This window comes from Amblyomma americanum, chromosome 1 (genome assembly GCF_052857255.1).
Source record: "Amblyomma americanum isolate KBUSLIRL-KWMA chromosome 1, ASM5285725v1, whole genome shotgun sequence".
Classification (NCBI taxonomy): domain Eukaryota; kingdom Metazoa; phylum Arthropoda; class Arachnida; order Ixodida; family Ixodidae; genus Amblyomma; species Amblyomma americanum.
The window spans coordinates 462704920-462730589 of NC_135497.1; the positions used below are offsets into that span (position 1 = coordinate 462704920).

The following is a 25670-nucleotide window of genomic DNA, read 5'->3' on the forward strand; positions in this document are numbered from 1 at the left end:
TCCTAAGTATGGTGTGTTCGTCAGGAATTTCAATTTCTTCACCACCACAGGTTATGTTTTTTCTAGAGGAAAATTTTTGTTTCTTGCACAAAATAACAATTTCATTTTTGCGGGATCAATATTTAGTACATTAACATCAGACCATTCATGGAGCCGTCTAAGTTCTCCCAAGCAGCACAGGTAATCGGCCCAATATTTCAAGAAGGTGGTTTCATTTTGGTCCTTTGTAGTGCCGGCTTTTGCTAAAACGGTTCCAATGTTGGGCATTACCCGTGCTGCTTGGGAAGTTGATTCCACTTGGTGACTAGTTCATTCACATAATGACAAGAGAACAAACTCGTGCAGTCATCGGCGTAAATAACGAATTTCAAACCTTTGTCAATGGTCAAAATGCTGTTTATATAAACATTAAACAGAGCAGGGCCTAGTACACTTCCCTGAAGTACGCCTCTGATTATATGTAGTAGAGATGATTGGTGGTTTTTAATACACACACACTGTTACCTGTCAGCTAAGTAAGATTTTATCAAAGATAAAGGGTTGCCACGAATCGCATAGACTGAGAGCTTATGAGTTTGAATACAGTGATGAAGTTAGAATACAATGACCGACTGCGTGTCCCAGATTAAAAAGAATGAAGGCACATACGTGCGCTAGGACGCCTCTGCAGCCCTTCGAAGAAATGAAATTTCCTACATTCAAAGTTTTCTTATCAAGGCATGTACCGCTCGAGATTTGTTCCTTTCACGTCTAGCATTCTGTGCAGTAAACAATGTGTGGTGATTGGTTGTTTGCTGTGGTAGGTTTTTTTATTTTATGTTTCTGGCTCCTTTTGCTTCGAACGTATGTCTCAGCTTTTGCTTCGAATGCTCGACACTGAGTTTTGCTAGGACACGTTTTATTCCTCTCTTTGATTTTGTAAGCCATTGAACAGAAGCTAGCAATTTATGCGGCTCAGAACACTAAGTGTGCTGCAATTAAATGTGTGCTGTCTTCTTTTAATGCTGATTTCCTGTCACTAGCTGGGTTCGGAGCGATAATGCTCTGTGCCACATGATTGAGCCGATGATTATAGATATCCCTGCATCCCGTCTGTCCGTCTGTTGCCTTCTTAAGCTGTGACAGGTTTGTACAAGACGTGCTTTGTAGGATTTTATTGCTCCTGCCAGGGGATATCGAGTCGAATCCTCGACTTAGCACTGAAGACGTCGTGGCAACTGTCTTGGAAACCGCCCAAAGAATTGAATCAGGCCAGGGGGATAGTTGCAATAATTTTCGTGCACTAAAGATTTTAAAGGCTTCTGTTGACGTCGAACTGAGATAGATGTCAGCACGAATTCGGGCGCTAGAGGTTGACACTGCTGCTGCAAAGAGCACCAGTGTAAACCTCTAGCGGCCGCTGCACTAAAGAGCTACAGTGCCTCGCCAGTTGAGACGCCGAAGGCTGTACCTGGCATTTTTAACAAGTTAAAGCCAATTGAACGGCGCTGCGATGACACCGAGAACCGTCTGCGCAGTTTCAATCTACTTTTCGTCGGCCTACTAGACACCTCTGACGAAACCTCTTCATCCGCTGAGACTAAAGTAATAAATCTATGCTCGAAAACACTCGGGAGAGAGAGAGAGACTCTTTAATGAAGAAACAGAGAATTTAGCCGGCGTTTCAATATCGCTGGCATGCTACTCTGCGTAGGGAGGGGAATTTGGGAGATAAAGACTGAAGGAGAGCAGCGTGGAAGAGGTGGGAAAAAAACGAAGATAAAATGCAGCCATGAAATGGGCACTAAGGATGCAGTGGCGAGTATTGATGTAACCTATGGAATGATGGAGTGCATAGTCCGACGAATGGGCTGACGAAGTTCACTGCAAGAAGAATGCATGAAGGTAACCTGCAAGTGAATTTAGAGCTTATCGAGATGTCCAATGTCTTTTAAATATGTAAAAAGAAAGTTCATTGCAAGTCTCTGTTGCCTGAAGCAGGCTAAGGGGCCTAAAACTTTGTCCATTGTTAGGGGCACTGGGCAGAGCTTCTGCATGCAATGTGCATAGTACGCACGCTCGTTAGCATACGCAGGGCACTCAAGCAGGATATGTTCCACAGTTTCCATCGAAGCACAGTTGTCATAATGCGGACTGTTCATTTGTCCAAAACGGTATCGCAGGCCATTTGTATATGCAGCATTCAGACGAAGTCGGTGATAAAGTGTTTCGTGTTGTCGAGGAATTCTGGGTGAGTCTTGGTCTAAGATGTGGGTCGATTGAGTGAAGAAATTGGTACTGATGTGTCGGCAAACTCCAAAGCCGATACGTTTCTTCGTACGCAAAACTTTTAGCCCTTTGGGACGCATCAGATTTCGTGAGAAAACTTAGAATGTATCTCTGATGTTGATGGCCCTTACGGGCCGCTTCATCTGCTTTTTCATTAGCCATAATGCCACAGTGAGCAGGTACCCACTGAAATGTTATGCAGTGGCCTGCGGCAATAGCTAAATTATGGATATACCCAATGTCCAGGGAAACTGGCTGGTGATTTGTTTTCTTCAGCAGGTTGGCCAGGATCTGCAGAGATGCTTTTGAATCGGTGAAGATAACCCAACGGCCGGCGGTTCGGCGCAGGATGTAAGAAACAGCTTCCTTATTACCGTGAAGCTCAGCTGTTGTAGAGGAGGTCCTCCGCTGCAGCCGGTAAGAAAGGGAATGGCCTGTTGAGGGCACATAAAGGCCACAAGAAGAAGTTTCTTTAGTAGTTGAACCATCGGTGAAGATATGGGTGTGCTGCGTATATTCTTCGATTAAGTAGGCGAGAGTAGCTTGCAGAAGTGCTGCCTGTGGCATGTGGCTCTTTGCATTCACACCTGGAACAGACTTCTTCACCTTTAGAGGAGAGAGTGTCGATGGAGGAAAGGCCAGAGGTAGTAGTTTCTGAGGCTGATTAATAGTAGGAAGGGGCAGGAGCTGCACTGCCTGGCCAAAGCTAGAGTTGCTGTGAGTTAGGTGGACACGGTGTAGGAAGTGCTTCTTCCCTTGCAGGACATGGCGGAGATGGGTACGCATAGTTTCCTGGGCGGCAATTACCTCTAGTGGGAAACATCCTGCCTCCGCTACTGTTCCTGATGCAGAGGAACCCTTTGGGAGGCCAAGACATATTCGCAGGAAGTTGTTCCGTGCGGCATTGAGAGTGTTATTGCTTGATGTAGATAATCTTTGAAGCACTGGTAGACAGTAGCGCAAGGTTCCTTCAACGTAGGTTTTTTCAAGCAGAAGCATTGATCGGCAGTTGCTACCCCACCTTGTTCCCGCCATGAACCTGAACACTTGCGATGCTGCAGTAATCCTCGCACGGAGTTTTTTTTATCTGAGGTAACCATGACAGATTATAGTCGATTACAACCCCCAGGAATCGCTGAGATCGTACATATAGCAGCGATCGTCCGCCTAGGAGCAGCGGATATCGGGTCATCGTTTTTCTTGTAAACGCCATTGCAACACTCTTTTCTGGCGAGAGACGACACTCGGTGTAGTTGTTGAGCCGTCTCAAATAGAGCGTGCACATTGCCTTGGGAAGTACCAAGAAGAAAAATGAATACCTTTTATTGTAAAATTTGCACACTTCAAAGACAGACAGCACATTCTGGAAAAGGGGCCCAAATTCAAGAATACAGGTTATGTAGTACGAGATTTTTCTTTGAAAACACAGATAGGAAGGAAAAACCTACTTGAGTTTGCGAAGTCACAAAATGCATCGTATAAACTTAATGTAGACAAATTACGCATTGGTGAACACCACCTACGTGTTTGGCGCTGTATCTGTAAGTATACTTCGATGAACAGGATAGCTCACACGGGAAATGACTGCTGGTACAATAAATCATTATAACTCTTCACATCGTAAGAACACGATCACCTTTACAGTTATCATGCACTAACGTGCGTAGTTTGCTACCTAAACGTGTCAAACGAAGCTCATATCTAGAAAACAGTGAGTGTGACATTTTAGCATTAACTTAAACGTGGCTTAACCCTTATATCTCTGGCACTGACACGATATTACCGACTGCGTAATGTACGGCAAAGATAGAGAAAACAAAAGGCCAGGACATGTCTTCTTAGCCATCAGGAAGCGCACAGCACCCCATCTCATTAACCTACGCAGTCCTCTTGAGAGTATCGGTATCTGCATGAAGTCATGATTTGTTAACTCAACAACAGGCGCATGTTACAGACTGCCAGAAAGCTGCGATGTCTTCATATCTCATTAGCGCGATAGCCTCATTGCCATTAGAACCAATTTCCCAAATCTAATATATTTCTAATAGGCGGCTTTATTTACCCGGATATTGACTGGTTTAACATCACCTCTAGCTCTCACTGCTGCAAAGCATTCATCGACTTAGCATTGAATTCTTCACTTGCACAGTTAGTAAACCAACTTACACGTGGAACCAAATACTAGAATTCGTTTTAACGTCATGCCCCGAGAACTCAAGCACTATTTCTACTATACAGGGGTTCAGTGACCATCAGATGTTTACTTTTGCAGCTAGCATCCCATGACATACACGGCTGTTAACATTAAGCTCATCTTGAACTATAAAAAAGCTGATTGCAATGCCGTTAACACTGGACTGCAGGAATTTTCTTGCTAGTACCTTTCTACTTTCGCTTCCCGTACGGTCGATGAAACGTGCTCCGAAGTTGCTGGAATTAATGCTTGCTCACGTCCCACAAATTTCATTTCTGGTCAACATTTCTAAGGCATGGAATCACAGATCACTCCTCTCACTTATTCGAAAGCAATGAAAAAGTCCACATCCCCCTCGCTGAAACTGCCACATAAGCACTGCGAAAAGCATCACTGCCATGTCGTCCGTAATGCGAAGCCTATATTTTATTCGCATGGCCTTCAATCTATTAAGCACAGCAAAACCAGAAAACATTTTTGCGTACTATCTCCTCAGTTAACACGCAGGCCCACATTGCTCTGCAGGATGATGCCGGAACTTTCATTACTGACGAAAAAAGTGCGACCATCTTTAACAAATATTTCACATCAGTGTTCACCCAAGAAGATCATTCTAACATTCCCGCCAACACCGAAATCGAATACTGATATATGACCCCGATTTAATTGACCGTTTGACTGGAACGGCCTTCCCCATGAACTTGCTGCCATCACATGCCAAACTATGTTTCTTAACCAAATTACGCGTTTGCTTGCATCACGATAATCATTTTTCTTTGTATAACTCGTTCAAGTTTTGTGTACTTTTTCTGTTGTTAATCTATATGTGTCCCACCCCTTATGTAATACCCTCACACGAGGGTCTTTAAGGAAATAAAGTGAAGTGAAGTGAAGTGAACGTCAAAATCTTAAAACTTACTTAGCTCTAACCTCAGTGGACTCGGCGGCACTGCGACGGCCAGGTTCGCTAATATGCCTCACCTTTGCCTCGTGCAGCTGCTTATCCTGGCATGCTCCTGGCCATCCGCATCCATCCCCAGTAGCGCGGCGACCCGTACCGCTGCGACTTCGTGGTCACGGAAACCAACCACCACTCTGGAAGAGCAGTGGCAGCTGCGCCGCCCGCCATCAACCCAGGAATCAACCGCATCTGATCCGAATTCATGCCCTGCAGCGCCGCCACCGGAACCGCCAAACTGCCTACCGGAGCCACCTACGCACCTTTCATCACCGACGTCACCGCATATAAGGCTCCCCGATATCAGCACCCACTTCAGTGGACTCGGCGGCACTGCGACGGCCAGGTTCGCTAATATGCCTCACCTTTGGCTCGTGCAGCTGCTTATCCTGGCATGCTCCTGGCCATCCGCATCCATCCCCAGTTTTGCGGCGACCCGTACCGCTGCGACTTCGTGGTCACGGAAACCAACCACCACTGTAGAAGAGCAGTGGCAGCTGCGCCGCCCGCCATCAACCCAGGAATCAACCGCATCTGATCCGAATTCATGCCCTGCAGCGCCGCCACCGGAACCGCCAAACTGCCTACCGGAGCCACCTACGCACCTTTCATCACCGACGTCACCGCATATAAGGCTCCCCGATATCAGCACCCACTTCAGTGGACTCGGCGGCACTGCGACGGCCAGGTTCGCTAATATGCCTCACCTTTGCCTCGTGCAGCTGCTTATCCTGGCATGCTCCTGGCCATCCGCATCCATCCCCAGTTATGCGGCGACCCGTACCGCTGCGACTTCGTGGTCACGGAAACCAACCACTATTGTGGAAGAGCAGTGGCAGCTGCGCCGCCCACCATCAACCCAGGAATCAACCGCATCTGATCCGAATTCATGCCCTGCAGCGCCGCCACCGGAACCGCCAAACTGTCTACCGGAACCACCTACGCACCTTTTATCACCGACGTCACCGCATATAAGGCTCCCAGATATCGGCACCCACTTCAGTGGACTCGGCGGCAGTGCGAGGGCCAGGTTCGCTAATATGCCTCACCTTTGCCTCGTGCAGGTAAAAAAACTTCTTGCGCTCTTTTCGCCGAGCGAACACGTTACGCTGGTCTGATTGTGCTGCCGAGTCCACAGTGCCTTGCTGCTCTTGTTGCTGACTGTACACATGTTTTGCTAAATCTATTACTGCTGTGTGATGATGTCGAGCTAAATCCCGGGTCTTCCCCCCGCACTGGCGTCGCCGATAATACCAGTGAGAGCAATTGTGAAATACTGCTGGCACTGAACGATATCAAAGCTGGACAGGCATCTCTTCTAAGCGAAATGAAAACAATTCGTACCAAATTGGCGCATCAGGAAAAAACCTTTGACGAACTTAAAACACGACTTGCGAAAATTGAAGAAGACTGTGCTTCATTAGGCTCCCTTAAAGCAGAATTTGAGAACGTCCAGTGCCTTGCCGAAAATAATGCGAGTCAGGTTGCTGATATAGTCCTACGACTGGATGACTCGGAAGACTGTACTCGTCGTTGTAATTTCTTATTCTTTGTGCTCAAAGACACCTGCCAGGAAACGGGGGCGGAATCAGAAAAATTAATCACCGAACTCTGCAGTACTAACCTCAAGATTTCAATTCAACGAATGGACATCGAACGGGCACACCGCCTTGTCGTTTTGACGAAAATAAGAACAGACCCATAATAGTAAAATTCGCGTATTTTAAAGCAAAAGAGCAAGTCATCACTAACGCAAAGAAATTAAAACGGACCAACTACAGCATCTCTGAAGACTATTCTCCCAACACTCGTATGGCCCGTAAGAACATCATCCAATTTGCAAACAGCCTGAAAGAAAAATTCACTCTCCGTCACAAAAAGATGACCATCGGAAATGCCATATATACTTTTGATCACGCGTCACAGCAGATACTACCACGTGCCCCGTAGCTGTCGGCTGGTCACCAACATAAAGAGACTTCCAACCCAATTTCATTTCTGTACACTAACATCAAAAGCCTCCTACCGAAACGCGATGTATTGGTTAGTATCATTGACACAACTGAATGCAACACAGTCATACGAACTGAAACCTGGCTAAATGAATCCATACATAACGACGAAGTACAGGCCATATTTCCTAACTACGATGTTTTTCGCCGTGACCGCATAGGCAAACGAGGGGGCGGCCTCTTGATAGCCACTCATTGCAACCTTCAATGCTACAGCATAAAAGTAGAGTCACCTTTATTCATCTGCTCTAGCGCCTCATTCCCTCCCTCCGTAATCTGTGCTTGTTACCGTCCCCTCGATAGCGACGCTTCCTTCATCCCTCTATTTCATAGCGCTCTTCACACGGTAACCACGAAGCTTCCACATGCTACTATTTTCGTGTTGGGTGACATTAACTTCAACGCAATAGATTGGTCTAACCCGTCTGAGGCGTCATCAAATTCCCCTGAGTGCGATTTCATAAACACGTGTCAAACCTTCGCTTTAACCGAGCTGATATCCTCTCCAACAAGGGAACCTGTTCAGTCATCTAGCATACTTGATCTAATTCTAACGTCGCACCCAGAATCCCTATCTTCACTTTGTTATTTGCCAGGACTTAGTGATCATTCAATAATCCATGCCACGTTTTTCAGTCACCTGCCCAAACCAAAGAAAGTAACCAAAATAATCACACTTTACGATAAAGGCGATTACACTAGCATTAACCAAGAACTCGAAGCTTTCTGTAGTTGGTTCCTAATCCACGTTGAACAAGGCACTCCTGAGACTAACTGGGCACTCTTTAAAAACAAAATACACAGCCTCATTAAAAGATACATTCCTACAATTACCGTAACTGAGGGCCTTACATCACCTTGGTTTAATAATTCACTAAAGCGCCTTAACAACAAGAAAAAAAGGCTTTTTCGATCCGCTACACGTTCTAAGAACCCGAACACATGGAATAAATATTATGAAGCTGTAAAATCTTATACCTCAGAATTTCTCAAAGCCAAGCATTCATTTTTTTCATCTACACTGCCCAATATGCTAAGCACCGACCCCTGTCAATTCTGGAAGTACATCAATCCTAAGTCGAGCGATACGATAACCCTTTGCGACGATTATAATAATCCAATGGCGGAGCAAGACGTTGCAGAAATCTTAAATTTAACCTTTAGCTCTGTTTTCACTCGCGAACCAGATGTTGACCTTCCTGTTTTCCCTTCCTTTGATTTCCCGTCCATGCCTGATATTACTTTTGACCCTAATGGTATTGTAAAACTTCTAGACTTTTTGAACCTAACGTCATCTGCAGGTATCGGCGGCATTAGCGCTAAAATACTCAAATCACAAAGCATACTACTAGCGTCATACTGTCCCATACTTTTCGCCAGTGTGTTTCATCAGGTGTCGTACCACATGACTGGAAAGTGGGCAAAGTCATTCCAGTCCCAAAAAAGGGCCCATCGTCTTCTCGTCATAATTACCGACTGATATCCATCACTAGCATTCCTTCAAATTTAATGGAGCATGTAATATACTCGCATATTATGAAATTCCTAGTTTCAGTTAATTTTTTTCAGCCTGCTCAACATGGCTTTCTAAAAGGTTTAACGTGCGACACTCAACTAGCATTGTTTGTTAACGACTTAAGCTCTAACCTCGACCTTACCATTCCAGTTGACGCTCTGTTCCTTGATTTTGAAAAGGCCTTCGACAAAGTTCCTCATAAGCGGCTCTTTCTAAAACTCTCACGCCTAAATTTAATTGCTTTGTTTTAGAATGGATTCGGAACTTCCTTTCTAACCGACAGCAGTTTGTTTTAGGTAATAAGCGTACATCTTCATATGCTTCTGTTCTGCCTGGGGTGCCACAAGGCACCGTCCTGGGGCCCCTTCTCTTCCTTATTTATATTAATCACTTACCAGCTAACTTGTGTTCTAACGTGCGCATGTTTGCAGACGACTGCGTTATTTACCGCCCAATAACCAACAGTAGTGACATCCAACTCCTACAATCCGACATTGACTGTGTAATAACGTGGTGTAACAAATGGATAATGTCTTTAAACGCGAAGAAAATATCTCTCCTATCCTTTCATCGACGTCGCTCTCAACCTACCTCAAGCTAATCAATCTCCAATTCCGAAATCACTGCTGTAATGAAATATAAATATTTGGGTGTTCATTTAACCCGCGTTCTCAATTGGTCACATCACATAACGCAGATAATTAACAATGCTAATTGTGTTCTCGGTTATTTTTGCCGAACCCATCGCCTAGCTCCTCCATCAGTAAAGTTGTTAGCTTATTTAACATTCATTCGTCCCAAACTTGATTACGCATGCGCGGTTTGGGACCCCTATCAAAGTAACCTTTCTAACTTACTGGAAGCAACACAAAACAGCGCAGCAAGATTCATCCACTCGGCCTATTCCTATCATGTAAGTGTCACTGAACTAAAACGTAATGCTCATCTTACTAACTTGGCAGACCGCCGTACTATTGCAAGACTATGCCTTTTTCATAAATTTTATTATCACCCCATGACCAAGTCTATTATCAGCCCTGCCCACCGCATATCCAGCCGCACAAACCACCAGAAGGCAGTTTACCCTCCCCCTGCCCGGACAAGTGCTCACCTGACATCATTTCTAGTCCGCACTGCAAAGGACTGGAATGACTTGCCCAACACCATCGGACTTCACTCCGACCCATCATCATTCAAAAAATCCATCGAATCAACCATATGCCCTGAATTCCACTCCCTCATGTAATACCCCTTTAATGGGGCCTTTGAGGTTGTAATAAATAAATAAATAAACAAATAAATAAATAAATAAATAAATAAACTCAAGTAGCTTAATCCTGTATCACATTTTTCAGCAGTCTCTATCTACAGGCGAAGTTCGGTTTGATTGGAAAATTGGCAAAGTCATGCCGGGGTTCAAAACTGATGAAAAAAGTAATATCAGTAACTGCTGGCCCTCACCTTTTACAAGTATTGCAGTAAGCTACTAGAAGAAATCACTGCTTCAAACGATGCATGCCATCTTGCAAAAAAACGTTTTTTTTTACCCTCATCAACATGGTATCAGAAAAGACTGTCGTGCGATACACAACTCATCTAATTTAAATTGCGATGTTCTGTCTGACATGAACGACAACCAGCAGACTGATTGCATAATTATTGAATTTTATGAGGCGTTCTATCGAGTAGCTTATTGTCGTTCAATTGCCAATCTCTCCTCGTTAAATATCGACTAATGAACACTATCATGGATTAAAAATTTTCTCTCATTTCCCAAACAATCAACCTCTATAAATAATTGCTCATCCTCCCTCTCTAAAGCATTCTACGGTGTTCCTGAAGGCAGTGTTCTCGGTCTGTTAATATTTGTAATATATATTAACGATCTTTCAACCGACATTACCTCTGACATCCGTCTGTTTGCCGACGACTATAGTATCTACTGTAAGATTTCTATTCCAGCCGTCACCTCGCTGCACAGAAAGGTCTAGACCATATAACAAACTGGTGCTCTAAGTGGCTAATGACGGTTAACACTGATAAGGGTAAATTATTGGCTTTCAGCCATAAACCATCAAACTCCTCCTTCACCTCAACAGAGACCAAGTCACAACAGCTTCTTCATGTAAATTCTCGGCATTCATCTAATACAAACCTTGCCTGGTCGACACACATAAATAAAGAAGCAGCTAAGGCTTGACGAACCCTCGGATACTTAAAGCGTAATCTTTAGGGTGCCTCATCGGACACTCGAAAACTAGCTTGCCAGGCATATGTCCGTCGGCAGCTTGAATTTGCATCGCCCATCTCGTCACCCCACCAGGTGTATCTAACACGTAGTCTCGAATCATACAGAACCATGCCGGACGCTTCGTCGCTCGCGATTATAACCGTCATTCCAGCGTCACTAACATTGTCATCGCTATCACTTTAGTTTTTAGGATCACGTCGTACAGTTGCACTCCTTTGCTTATTTCATAAAATGGTTTTTCAGTCTTCATAGTCACATTCTGCCTTTATCACGGCCGTGTCGTACATCACGTCGCATCCACAATCATTACTGCTTTACGCGTTTTTTGCTCACACTAAAGCGTTTAACATGTCGGCCTAACCATGTGCCATAAGCCTTTGGAAGAACCTTCCTGACGAAGGTACTAACACCAGAAATCCTGCCACATTTCTAGATAAGATAACCACCATAATCGCCTAATACCTTGGCTTTATGTGCGTTTACCAGAAAACAATTTTATTGTTGTATAATATGAAAGAAATTGTGCTTTTCCTAACTTCAGTGAAAAATCACTCCGGCCGCATTTTGAAACCTAGATAATGCTTTTTTTTAAATTTACCTGTATTCTGCGCATTATCTCTTGCTAACTTGTATAACGTTTCTTTTCAATCATTGCTTTTGCTCAAATGCTTTTGTAAATTCATGCGTACTGCCCCAATCACGTAATGATCTTATGTTAAATGAGCCTGTAACTTCAATAAATAAATAAATAAATAAATAAATAAATAAATAAATAAATAACAGCTGGCAGTGCGCGCACGTTTTGACCTTTTGTTGTGCCCTTGTCGTTGCGCCGCTGTTCATCATGCCCCAACTCGCCCCACAACCATTATTCTGAAGTACCACGGTGCTCGATTCTGTTGTCTGAACTGTGCAGTCTCTCAGAAACATTGACTTGTGTTGGTCGCCCTTTGAGGGATGGGAAACACAGAGCAAAATATCATTTGAGGAAAGGCTCCAGTTGTTGATCGTTTTAGGTGATTTGCACTACCCCCTCTTTTTTAACATTAAATCCTGCTCTATGCATCATTTTTTTTTTCACTCAAGGTCATTTTTTTATCTTTTAAGCTATGTTACTTCGATTATTGGGACGTTTGTTACAATTTCTTCATTCTGCTTTTAAGCTACCAGTACTATAGTTTCCTCTTCCTCAAAGGTATTCTATTTGCTCTTACGATCCCTAAAAGCCCAAAGCTGCTCGAAGCTTACCATATTCTCCTTGATACCTGGATGTATACCTTAACAGACTTCCAGGAGATGCTTAATGATTTCTACACTTGTCCCGCGCTTGCTACACAAACGTCATCTCGCTCTTCATACTTGCTTCTATATTAGATGGTTCCTCGCGGATTTCGCGCTTACCAACCCTGTATTCAAGCACTGACTCTTTTGTTCCTGTTTTTGCTTCTACTTAGTCGTCTCAGTTTCGCGGACTTCCTTTTTTATGGTCGTGGCAACTTCTTTCTTGTGTTGTTGCTTTAGTAGCCTGTCGCAAGCTTTCTAGTCATTTTCCTGCATTTTCCTGCACAAATACTTGAGGACATGGCTGCCGACCTCCTTTCGTCCATTTTTTGGAGCCTTTCCTCAAGCGATAGTTTACTCTGCGCTTCCCATGCCTAAAAGGGGACCAACCCACTCACAGCTTCGCTTGTTGTCTTTCCATGGTCCCCTACCGCATAACCGTCCACCGTTCTTTTGTTTATCTCTAGCATTTTAAGCACGTTTGATTTCGAGCAAAGTGCCGAGTTCGCAAAATCAGCCCAGAAACCAGTGCGCTCTTCCACAGTCCTCGTACTACTTCATACCTATTGTATCTCCATCGTGCCATATGTTTCAATATGGCCACGCTCCTCTTTATTTTCGTCTTGGTATGTTCTTCATGGGTTTTAAATACTCCCTATTTTGATCAATCCACGATCTACGATACTAAGATAATGGTATTAATAGATAAAACCTTATAAGCAAGGCAAAGGAGGAAGCAGCTAGTCAGGAAAAAGTAACAACAGGTCTGTTGAAGGACGGTAGGAAAATTGCTCTAAAAAATTGACGGACGATATAGGGGAGTCAGGCCAATTGTGACTTAGGTCCCTTCGGTTTCCGGGCCAAGGCTCGGTGTTCAAGGTCAAGCCGGCGTCAGGCAAATATCGGCGAAATCAGTGCGTGGGGGCCTTCGTGCTAGCACACTAAAACTTGAGGGTACACGTACTCTCCACTTTAACGTTATGACGCAGTAGCGTTAATGGGTTCATGCACATATATGCGCAATTTGTCATTTTTTCTTTGTATTCATAGATCGTCTGGAGTCCTCAAAGCACGCATAACAGTGGGGTGCACCGGTTAACCGATGTGCCACTGCACCGCGATGGCAGGTGCTGCCACTGGTGGGACTTCGAGACCGAGGTAGCTCTTCCCGAGATACCTCTCACGACTCATCATTAATTGAACTCCACCGCCACGTCGGGCAGTTTCCTCATAATCTGGTTGGCAGGTTTGTGATGACATCACAAGGCCACGTCACCTAGGTGGCCCACCTTACCACCGGGGCCACCTAGGTGACAGGTGAGTCATCTAGAGCACTTTGCCCACTACCCTGTGGGCACACAGCGACCTCACAGACGACAGCTAAGCGGCTGAGTGGAAGCTCTAGTGGTGACCAGAAGTGGTCACCATGTATATGCAATGCCTCATGACCTCAAGCGCACCGGTATCTTGAAAGAACGCTAACGTTATCTCATTCCAGAAGAGATGGGAGGTCAAGAACATGAAAAATTACAGAGCGATCATGTGACCGCCCTTTTAATACAAGGTATCTACAACGGCAGTCGCTAAAGTAATTATTACAACCTCGGACTTCAACCGAAACACGAAACAGGCCTTCGTAAACGGTACTCACTATCAACCAGGTGATAGAGGAATGTGTAGAATATAAGCAACACCTATTTGAGCTTTCATGGATTACGAGAAAGCATATGACTGAGCGGAACCTCGACAGTCATGCAGGGATTTCGGAACCGGCTGCAGAAGAGCTATGAAAAAATACAGGAAGATACCTATAGCAGCTTCACAGCCATTTCTCCAAACGCAAGTAATAAAATCTTAATGAAAACAGGTGTTCGGCAAGGAGACACATTTTCTCCAGTACTATTCACCTCAGAGAAATTGATTGGGAACAGTTGGAGATCACGGTTAATGGACAATACCTTGGTAATCTGTCTAAGATGTAGGGTAAGGACAAGGCCTTAGTAATCGCCTGTATCGTCTGCCGTGTCTCGTCTCGTGTGTGAATCACACAATGCAACAAGCAACCACCGGGCTTGCGAACAAAATATTTTTTCTCAAAATATGTTTTACCTACGTCCTGGCTTTTGGCAAGATTTCTATACTAGCATAAGGCTGCAAGGAAAGGACACGTGCGCCAGTGCACCCTACTGTCGCTTTTTAAGCTACTGAAAAAGGGCTTGCGCCTGTAGGGATGACAGAACCAGAATTTTTTGTCTACGGATTGGCTGAATATGCAGAGTGTTGCACTCCACGTGGGTGTCTTGGGCACCTGATACGTTTGCGCCGTTTAGTTACCTGTGAGGGTCATCGTTCAATAAAACATCAGTTGTTAGTCCAGCGCTGTCCTCTGCACGTATTTTTGTGTTCCCTTTTTCGTTGCTGGTTACATTATGGGCAAGTAGTAGCCGCAGATCCGGTCTAAAAGGATGAAATAAGAACAAGAATGGGGTGGAGCACCTTTGGAATGTACCCTGAGATCACGAATGGCAGTTTACCAGTATTCTTCCAGAGAAAAGTGTATAACAGCAGTATTTTACTGGGAATCATCTATTTAACATAAATATAATAAATATGGGGGATAGCGATAAAAGTTCAAGTTACACTGAGGGCTACACAGCAGGCTATGGAAAGGAAATTAATAGGCATAACGTTAAGAGACCGGGAGAGGGCAGAGTGGATAAAGGAGCAAGCGCCAGTAAGAGAGATCCTAGTTGAAATCAACAACAAATGGGCTTGATCAGGGCATGTAATGCGAAGGCGAAGCAACCGATGGTCGTTATAGGCAGCAAACTGGGCTCCAAGGGGAGACACAAGAGCAGCAGACGACAGCATAAATTTAGGTGGGCAGATGAGATAGGGAAGTCTGTATGGATAAGTTGCCGCAGCTGGCCCAGCACCGGGTGAATTTGCGAGATGCGGCATCTGCCCTGCAACAGGCTTAGTCCGGCTGATGATGATGACGAGGATGATAATTATGATGACGATGATGATGATGGGGATATTTGGTTTAGCCGCCTTGCCGCCTTGGAGCATTTTAGCACGAGTAGGTTAAGCCCGAACTGATCACCTTCAAACCAGGTCATGCTCGATATTAAGTGACAGCAGAAGCTGCGATGGAGTGGGTATAGGAAGCACAGACTGAAACTCGTATTACAGCAGATAACTATTATCAGCGCCAGCGTGTGCTGGATCGCATGATGCAAGGAATGCGCGACCGCTCGCTGTCCAAGGTGTAATGTGACGCGACAGGATGTCGACGGCGATTTCACGTCCTGCTCGTTATTCCCTGTTGACAGCTGCTGTGATAAAAACTGCTTTCCTTCCTGAAAACGAAAGTAAAAAAGAAAAAGTAGTTGGAAGGCAGGGCTCGAGCGCTCTTAAGAGGCTAGTTAAAGTCGCACGTGTTTGTTTTCATTTCTCTTAATTCTAATCTTCTTTTTTAACAACGCGAGAAATAGTATGGCATTCGCGGACGATACATGCGTGGCAACTTTAAAATAATCCAGTCATAAATCATTGAAATTGCAACCAGTTCGCATAAACCCTGGTCATGAAATTCCCAAATTAATTTTTTTCATCACATTTCAGTGAGCAATTACCCATATTTCTTTTGCTTCGTTTGGTTTCGTTTTGATTTACATGGGAATTTAGGTCCCAAAGGGACTCAGATTATCAGGGACGCCGTAGTGAACGGCTGCGGATGATTCTGACCACCTACGGTTCTTTAACGGGCACTGCTATCGCACAGTGCATGGACCTCTAGCATTTCGCGTATTTCGGGTGAGCAGCCGAGCACCTAAAGACTTAGCCACGGCAGCGGGTTCCTTTTTGTTGCTTCATTCTAACTTTGCATTCCCACCTGCACTCGGTCAGCCGCTGCAAAATACAAATGTGATCAAGCCCCGGCCTCATTCTGTTTGGTGAGAAGACGTGTTCTGTTACAAAAAAGAATTCGACATGTCGTTTGCTAGTGAGTAACGCGAGATTCAGCGGTAGCTGTGAAGGAATTTATATTTTACGATATGTTGAAGTTGAGAGCATGAGTGCGACTTCATATATATCTATAGTTCCACAGCATTCTTTTTAGTTTTTCACACACTGATTTTTCGAGTAGCTCTCATCCATAGTCCGCCGCTATGTGCCCGCGGCGCAATCGATGACCCTGTCCTCGGGCGGCACGTTTCTCAGCAGCTTCCGCAGATGGACCGTACTACATTCCTCCGCTCTCGCCATACCCTTCTCCTTCCACGGTAACCCTCCTCCACCTCATTCTAGCGCAACTACCTCAGGGTGGTTCCCGTGATAACTAACCTCCGCTTGCGCCTAACCCTTTCGCCTTCCACAATAACCACCCTCCGGTTAAGCTATCGTTTGCTGTCACCGTAGCCTCCTCCTTTCACGGTTACCATCCTCCATTTGGCGATTCCTCCGCTATTGCCACATCCTCCCTTTCATGGTAACGACTTTCCGGACGATTCATTTGGTAGCCTCCCTCTGGGTACATTTTCCTACGCTCTCGCGATACCCGCCTCCTTCCACGGCAACCCTTCTCTTCGCTCCAGGCTAACTGCCCGTCGGGTGTTTTCCTATGCAACCACCGACCTGTTGCGCCTTCCTGTGTTCTGGCCACACTTTCTTCTTTCCACTAAAAATATGCCCAGGTTGATGATTCCCGCGTTCTCGTGTAGCGCCCCTTCACCGTTAACCACTACCCTGCTGATTCTGGTGGTAATCACTCGCCAGTTACGCATTCCTCCTCTGATATCAGACCCTCTTCCTTCCACGGTAACCATCGTCCTATACGTTGCGATGTCAACGCACTCACTGGTTACTTGTAAACCAGCGCAACGGCTCGAAGTCAAACAGGGAATGGACAAAACATAGCGCTGAACTAACAACAGAATGGTTTTATTCAGGACACCAGAGCTTAAATACACGCTGGGATCGCAGCCTGTTTGGCTTCGAGCAGTGGCGCTGGTTTACAAGAACCATGTCTGACCAACTCGCCCAAATGTTCATGTCACTGGTTACGCCGTTGTCAGCTACGATATACTACTACAACTACTACTACTACTAATATTTCAACATACTGCAGGCCGATTGTTGTGAAGCAAGAGCGGCATAGAACATGACAATCCCAGCATGATTTAGGTGCGCAAATAAAAATAAAATATACAGCATAAATCGATCATAAAGCTAAATCAGCTCGGATTCGTAAGGTAGTAATGTTGACGACTACTTGCAAAGACTGCTCCCTGCAGGTTGAAAGGTGTCAGTAAAAAAGTCAATCACGCAGAACTTGCAGTCGATGAAAGCTGGTGTGGGGTTCACCATGTTTCACTTTTCGTCACATGCTCAACTGAAGAATATAGTCGACAAAATACCTCTGTCATGTGGCATGTCCTATATAGAGCGAACTAAACGATGCCTAAATGAACGGCTCCTAGATCCTAGAACACACACAAAAAAAATTCTCGCTACCGGCAGGGGCCTGGGAGTTTGAGCAATCACTGTCTGAAACACGGTTGCAATCCATCGTCTGAAATGACCGCGATACTGGCAAGGGCAAAAGACAAGAAAAATGTGGGGTCATCCTAGCGTTGCTAATGATTTCTTGTTTAGAAGGCGACTACTTAAGTTCCCCATCGGTCGCCCTCTCCTGGAAAGAGATTGATATGCTGCGCAATAACAAATTTACATGACTGTCAGCTACTCGTGCGTGTCAGTAAGGCACGGTGGATATGGCAATGCTGCAAAATTGCCAGCCGAGCTTCACAAACTCTTGTATGGCATCTTTTCATCTTTTTCATTTTTCATCATTAAATTTGATTTTATTTTTATTTTTTCATGTATGCTTTTGCTGCAGCACAGTGCACTTCCGCGTTGTCTTCTCTTTTCCAGTTTTTATCCAGGTGATGTCACGTGCACTTGTTTCCTTTCTTCCGCTAGAATGAAATAGTCTAAATTGATAGATAGCGCTTAACCATTAATGTTGTCATCTTCAACTATATCTTTGTCTATCTAAGCAGCGCACGTACTGCTTATGGTCACGTTCCAACTAGGCCACTCACAAACACTTCTTAATCATAGCACTTCGAGAACGGAAGTCGCACTTGCAAATGGAAGGCGACATATTGCGCTTTCTTCGTAACAGCGTTAGCGAGTAAAGACGGCCGTGGTGGGATCTGTCCTTGAATAGAACCCTAAGCGTCCGCTTATATACGCTAGATCGCTTAATCGCAGGCGAAATTCGCAAAGCGATAAGAATTCAGTTTCACTTGAGCTCTTTGTCTGGGGCTGCTGGGAACTGTGATTTTCCGAGAGCCTGAAGACTACAGATGTGGGCTGTGTATGTGTAGCCACACATGGAGTGGGGCCTCCATGGAGGGCTGAGAGTGAGAGATTCTTGGACTGTTGGGCACGCCATAAAGACTAGTGTAAGAACCACTTCTCCCTTCTTGACACCCCAAAAAATAAAACGAAAGTCAAAAGTCGGAAGGAAAGGAAAGTGTTCATATTTTTATAGTTTATTTCGCATGACACGTTCCCCAGGAACTGGCCAAATACGCAACAGCATCGTTATCATCATTATCAGCCTGACTGCGCTCACTGCAGGACAAACGCCTCTCCGAACCATCTCCTGTTAACCCGGTCCTGTGGCAGCCACGGCCCTCTAATCCCGACAAAGTTGCTATACTCACCCGCTCACCTAATTTCTGCTACGCTAGCCTTCTCTTCGAGTCCATTCCTTAATGGCCGTCGGTTTTCTTGCACTACATGCCCTGCCCAAACCCATTTCTTCCTATCGATTTCGACAAGAATTCCAAAACACGCGTTTTTTCCCTGGCCCACTCTGCTCTCTTCCAGGCTCTTAACGTTACACCTCTCTGCCAACGCTCTGAGTTGGGCTAGTTGGTTTTAACCACACATGTTATTAAGGCATATAAACAGACACAGGCAACAGAGGGAACCGGACGCACGGGTTGCAAGTTTAGCGTGCGTCCTGTACCCTGTCTTGTCCGTGTCTATATATATATGCCCTAGTAACATGTGTGGTCACACCTATAATTTACCATGCCATAGCTCACTGCTTTGCACTCAGTTTAAGTTGAACCTTTTTTGGTTAGCCTAGACGACTCTACCCCATAAGTGGGTGCCTGTAAGATAGTGCTGTCATATACTTTTCTCTTGAGGCACACTGGTAAACTCTCATTATTAATAAGAGAGTACCTGTAACTACACTCCAGCCAAGTCTTATTGTAATTATTGCATCCTCTTGGTCCGGACCTTAAGTGACTACCTGCACTAAGACGTATTCACCGCATCACTTCCAACGCCTGGCTACTAATCGAAAACTGCCTTTCCGTTCCGAGACTGTGAAACATTACATTGGTTTTGAGAGTATTAATCTTTAGATTTTCCGTTCTTCTTTTCCTGTCTAGGTCATTAGTCATGATCTTCAATTCGTCCCCTGAGCTTACTTATCGAGGCAATGTCATCAGCGAATCGCAGATTACTGTGGCGTTTTCCATTAACCATTATTCCCACACTGCTCCCAACCCAGGTCTCTTAATATCCCCTGCAAACACAGGGTGATTAGCATTACAGAGATTGTGTCTCCCTGCATTACGCCTTTCATTACTATGGTTTTATTTCTTTCCTGAGGACTGTGGCGGCTGTGCCGCTGCAATAGATATCTTTCAGTATGCTTTGGTACTTTTCTTCTACATAATTATTCCACAATGCCTGCATCACTGCAGAGGTTCCGACTGAGTCAAATAATTTCCCGTAATATAAAGGGTGTTTCACCAAAAACTTTACACATTTAAAAATAGGATTTTTGAGTTAGAAGACATTTTTTTCTGCATAGCACTGTCACCGGTGTACTACATGAAAATACAGCTACGATGTGCTCGGTAGAAGGCTCGTTAACCAATATGGAATAGTTAACCTTTTAACTATTACTTTTAGGCTTCATAATTATTGAGAGCCCTGTATACCGCCGAATGTAATATCCACATTAGTTTTTAGAATTTTGAAAATGCGATTACCTTCTGTGTTGTGGCAAGACAAATTCTGACTACAACGTGCCAAAAATACATGTGCTTTCGAGTTGTTTGCAGACAAAGCGAACTCTCAAGTTATAATAAACTATGACATATATCCAACCAAAATCTTTCATTTAATTAAAAACCCAACGTTTCAGAGCCGGCTCGGCTCCTTCTTCAGGGGTCACTGGGGGCCGTAGCTAGAATCTTTAAGTATGCATGTAGGGGAGCACGAGGTCGAAAGAACGAGTGAGTGAGTGAGTGAGTAAAAACTTTATTGAAAGAAAGTGTAGATTCGTGGTCAGTAAGTGAGGTCCAGACCATGTAGGTCTCGTACCGCACAGGCCCATTCGACAGCCTTGACTCTAGTGCCTCGGTCGTCGCTGACCTTTACTGAAAGCCACGCGTCAGGTGAGGGAGCAGCCATGAGATCTGGGGGTGGGGGATGTGCTTTACAGTTCCAGATTATGTGGTCTAAAGTAGCTTTTGCACCGCAGAAGCAGCAGTTAGGGCTGGAGGTTGTAATAAATATGTGCGAGTACACATTCGGGTTGGGGAAAGAGTCGGTTTGTAGTCTTCTCCACGCCACCTGCTGCTCCCTTGACAGGGAGGGGTGCGGCGGCGGGAACTGCCTACGTGCGAGTCTAAAATGGATGGTGTGGTCGTGATAGGAGGTTAGCGCTTCACCGGTTGCCTCCGGGTTCGGACCGTCTACTGCTCGGCCGGCTTTAACTAGAGCTTGTGCGTTGGCGGCCTCGTTTCCGGGGTTTCCGGCGTGCGCCGGGATCCATACCAGGTCAATGTCTCGGAGGGGGGATGTGTGTTTAACATTTTCCAGGATATTTCAGGCCGTGAGTGAGATGCCGCCTTTGGCAAAGTTCGCAATGGCATATTTGGAATCGCTAACGATGGTTGTAGCGTCCGTAAAGGCGACAGCAGCTGCAATTGCTGCTTCTTCCGCGGTTTCCGCGTTCTTAATAAATACTGTAGCGGCCATGAGTGGAGTGGCCGGGTCCGGGTCCTGAGGATGAGATACCCCACAGATGGCGAATCTGTGGGGGCTGTCTTGATAGTTGGCTGAATCGACGTAGATGACGTCTGGAAGACTCTGCAAGCGTCTATGCAGAGCTCTGGCTCTTGCTTCCCGCCGACCCTGTTGGGTTTGCGGGTTCATGTTCTTGGGTAGAGGTAATATTTTTATCTTTTTTCGGATATGGCTAGGAACGGGGCCTGGATGGTCCGCCATAGGCTCCCCTTTGATGCCAAGTCTGTCCAGGATGATTCTGCCCGCTGCAGTGCTGGAGAGTCGAGCCGTATGTGTTGTTAGGTGGGCTTCCTTATGTTCAGAAAAGGTATTGTGTACTCCCCGGGCGAGGAGTTTCTCGTTGGCTGTGAATTTAGGAAGGCCCAACGCCGTTTTGTAAGCATGCCGTATTAGGGTATCGATCTTCTGTTCTTCTCCTTTCTTGAGATGGAGATATGGGAAGGCATATGTAATTTTGCTGATGACGAATGCTTGAAGGAGTTTGTATAGGTCATGCTCCTTCATGCCTCGTCTCTTGTTGGCGATGCGCCTGATCATGCGCGCCACCCGGTGTACTGAGCTTTCGAGTCTGCCCAGTGCTATAGTGTTGCGGGAGGTGTTGGAGATGTGGAGTCCTAAGACCCGTATGTTCTCCACTTCATCTATGTTTTTGCCTTGGATCGTAATGTTGATGGGGATCCTGTCTTCAGGTTTCTTGCTCCGCCGTACGATTAGGAGTTCTGATTTTGGTTGGGAACACTCGAGGCCGGCTCTCCTTGCCTCCAACTCAACCGTTTCAGCCGCTGCTTGGAGAGCTTCTTCAATTTGTCCATCGGAGCCGCGGTTTGTCCAGATAGTTATGTCGTCTGCGTACAGAGTGTGATGGATGTTTTGAATTGCGTTGAGCCTGTCTGGAAGCTTGATTAAAGCCAGATTAAAGAGGAAGGGCGACAAGACTGCTCCTTGTGGTGTCCCTCTGTTTCCGAGCCTGATTGGGGTGGATTTCAGTGGTCCAACGGTGATCTCCACCGTTCTATTTTCTAGGAAGGCTTTAACATAATTGTACGCCCGTTCGCCTGGGTTGAGGTCGGCTAGGTGTTTCAGAATGGTATTGTGCGACACGTTGTCGAATGCCTTTTTGAGATCGAGGCTCAATATTGCTCTTGTGTTCTTAATGGAGGGGTCGAGTATGTCACGTGATAGCTGGAGCATGACGTCTTGGGTGGAGAGTCCTCTTCTGAAGCCCACCATTGAGTGTGGCATGAGGTTGTGGTCTTCGGTGTAGTACCGTAGTCTCTTCAGAACCACGTGCTCCATGAGTTTCCCGAGACAGGATGTGAGGGAAATGGGCCTTAGGTTGTCCACGTTGAGTTTCTTGTTGGGTTTTGGAATAAAGGTCACTCGGGCATGTTTCCAGCTGTTGGGAATGATTCCTGTCTCCCAGCATACGTTGAAGTAATCTGTGACTGCAGTGACAGATTTCAGGTCCAGGTTACGGAGGACCTTATTCGTAGCGATGCAGCGATGGCGTAGAAGTAGAACATCCGCCTCGCGTGCAAGAGGACCGGGGTTCAAATCCTGGTGCCGCGCAATTCTCCACCGGGTTAAAAAAAATCCGCGTGTCGATGGAATTGCATAACCAGGCCTGGAGTGCGGCCTGATCTCGGTGACCAAAACCGACAACGCACTCCCTCACCAGAGCAGGATTTGGCCACCCTGGTGTAGTACTTGGCCACAACCTTCTATGATCAAACCAATTAACCCTCGGCCCTCAGTCCCCAGCGGCTGCAGAGCAACTGACCACGGCGGCGGTCAGACCTGTGACGCAGCGGAGGGTGCTAAGAATCTCTGGCTCCGGACAGGCCGCCATTGGAATCTGAACCTGGCAACGTTTAACGCTAGAACTTAAGCTAGTGAGGCTAGCCTAGCAGTGCTGTTTGAGGAACTAGCGGGAATTAAATGGGATGTGATAGGGCTTAGCGAAGTTAGGAGGACAGGTGAGGCGTATACAGTACTAAAGGACGGACACATACTGTGCTATCGCGGGTTAGAGGATAGACGAGAACTAGGTGTGGGTTTCCTCATTAATAAGGATATAGCTGGCAACGTAGAGGAGCTCTACAGTATTAACGAGAGGGTAGCAGCTATAGTAATTAGGCTGAATAGGAGGTACAAGCTGAAAGTGGTGCAGGCCTACGCACCCACATCCAGCCATGATGACCAGACAGTTGAAAGCTTCTATGAGGACGTAGAATCAGCAATGAATAGAGTAAAATCGCAGTACACTGTACTGATGGGCGACTTCAATGCGAAAGTGGGCAAGAAGCAGGCTGACGACCACGCGGTAGGTGACTATGGGATAGGCTCTAGAAATAGCAGGGAAGAGCTATTAGTCGAATTCGCGGATAGAAATAATTTACGGATCATGAATACCTTCTTCCGCGAACGAGGAAACAGGAAGTGGACCTGGAAAAGCCCCAATGGTGAGATTAAAAATGAAATCGACTTCATACTATGCGCTAAACCTGGCATCATTCAGGATGTGGCCGTCCTCGGAAGGGTGCGTTGCAGCGACCATAGAATGGTAAGGTCTAGAATTAGCTTAGACTTGAAGAAGGAACGGAAGAAGCTAGCAAAGAAGAAGACCATTAACGAGTTAGCCGTAAGAGGGAAAGCACAGGAGTTTAGGATAGCGCTGCAAAACTGATACTCGGCTTTAACTGAGGAAGATGATCTTGATGTTCATTCAATGCACGATAACCTGACATCAATAATTACGGAGTGCGCAGTAGAAGTAGGCGGTAGGACAGTTCGAAAAGATACCGGGAAGCTATCTCAGGTGACGAAAGATCTGATTAAGAAGCGCCAAAACATGAAGGCATCTAACAGTACCGATAGAATAGAACTAACGGAGCTATCAAAGTTAATAAATAAGCGCAAGGTAGCCGACATAAGGAAGTTTAATATGGAGAGAATCGAGCATGCTATAAAGAACGGAGGTAGCCTAAAAACAGTGAAGAGGAAACAAGGCATAGGTAAAAACCAGATGTGTGCATTAAGAGACAAGCAGGGCAATGTCATTAGCAATATGGATAATATAGTTAACGTAGCCGAAGAGTTCTACACAGACCTGTACAGTAGCCAATGTAATCAGAACGCTAATGAGAAAGACAGCAGTGCACAGCAATGCGTCATCCCGCCAGTAACGAAAGATGAAGTAAAGAAAGCCTTAGAAGCAATGAAAAGGGGAAAAGCAGCTGGGGAGGATCAGGTAACAGCCGATCTGTTGAAGGATGGAGGGGACATCGTGCTAGAAAAACTAGCCACCCTGTATACGCAATGCCTTATGACCTCGACTGTACCAGAAGCTTGGAAGAATGCAAACATTATCTTAATTCATAAGAAGGGAGACGCCAAGGACTTGAAAAATTACAGGCCGATCAGCTTACTATCCGTTGCCTACAAAGTATTTACTAAGGTAATCGCTAATAGAGTCAGGGCAACGTTAGACTTTAATCAACCAAATGATCAGGCAGGCATTCGTAAAGGATATTCTACAATAGATCATATTCACACTATCAATCAGGTGATAGAGAAATGCGCAGAATATAACCAACCTCTATATATAGCTTTCATTGATTACGAGAAAGCATTCGACTCAGTGGAAACCTCAGCAGTCATACAGGCATTGCGTAATCAGGGGGTAGAAGAGCCTTATGTCAAAATACTGGAAGATATATATAGCAACTGCACAGCTACTATAGCCCTCCATAAAGTCAGCAATAAAATTCCAATAAGGAAGGGCGTCGGGCAAGGAGACACGATCTCGCCAATGCTGTTCACCGCATGTTTGCAGGAGGTATTTCGAGGCCTGAATTGGGAACAGTTGGGAATAAGAATAAATGGAGAATACCTAAATAATCTGAGATTTGCTGATGACATTGCCTTGCTGAGTCACTCAGGAGGTGAACTGCAAATCATGATCAATGAGTTAGACAGGCAGAGCAGATCGATGGGTCTAAAAATTAACATGCAGAAAACCAAGGTAATGTTCAACAGCCTAGCAAGGGAACAACAGT

The 25670-nt window shown here is 45.5% G+C and overlaps 1 protein-coding gene across 1 annotated transcript in view; it reads left to right on the forward strand.

Moving 5' to 3' along the window:
- The first annotated feature begins 5482 nt into the window (after nucleotides 1-5482).
- Nucleotides 5483-25670, forward strand: part of LOC144116035 (solute carrier family 22 member 4-like) — a 211713-nt gene continuing 191525 nt past the window's right edge. Inside the window, exon 1 of the mRNA XM_077650698.1 lies at nucleotides 5483-6484. Coding sequence (XP_077506824.1) covers nucleotides 5777-6484 — 708 coding nt within the window. The 5' untranslated portion in view covers nucleotides 5483-5776. The remainder of the gene's footprint in view (nucleotides 6485-25670) is intronic.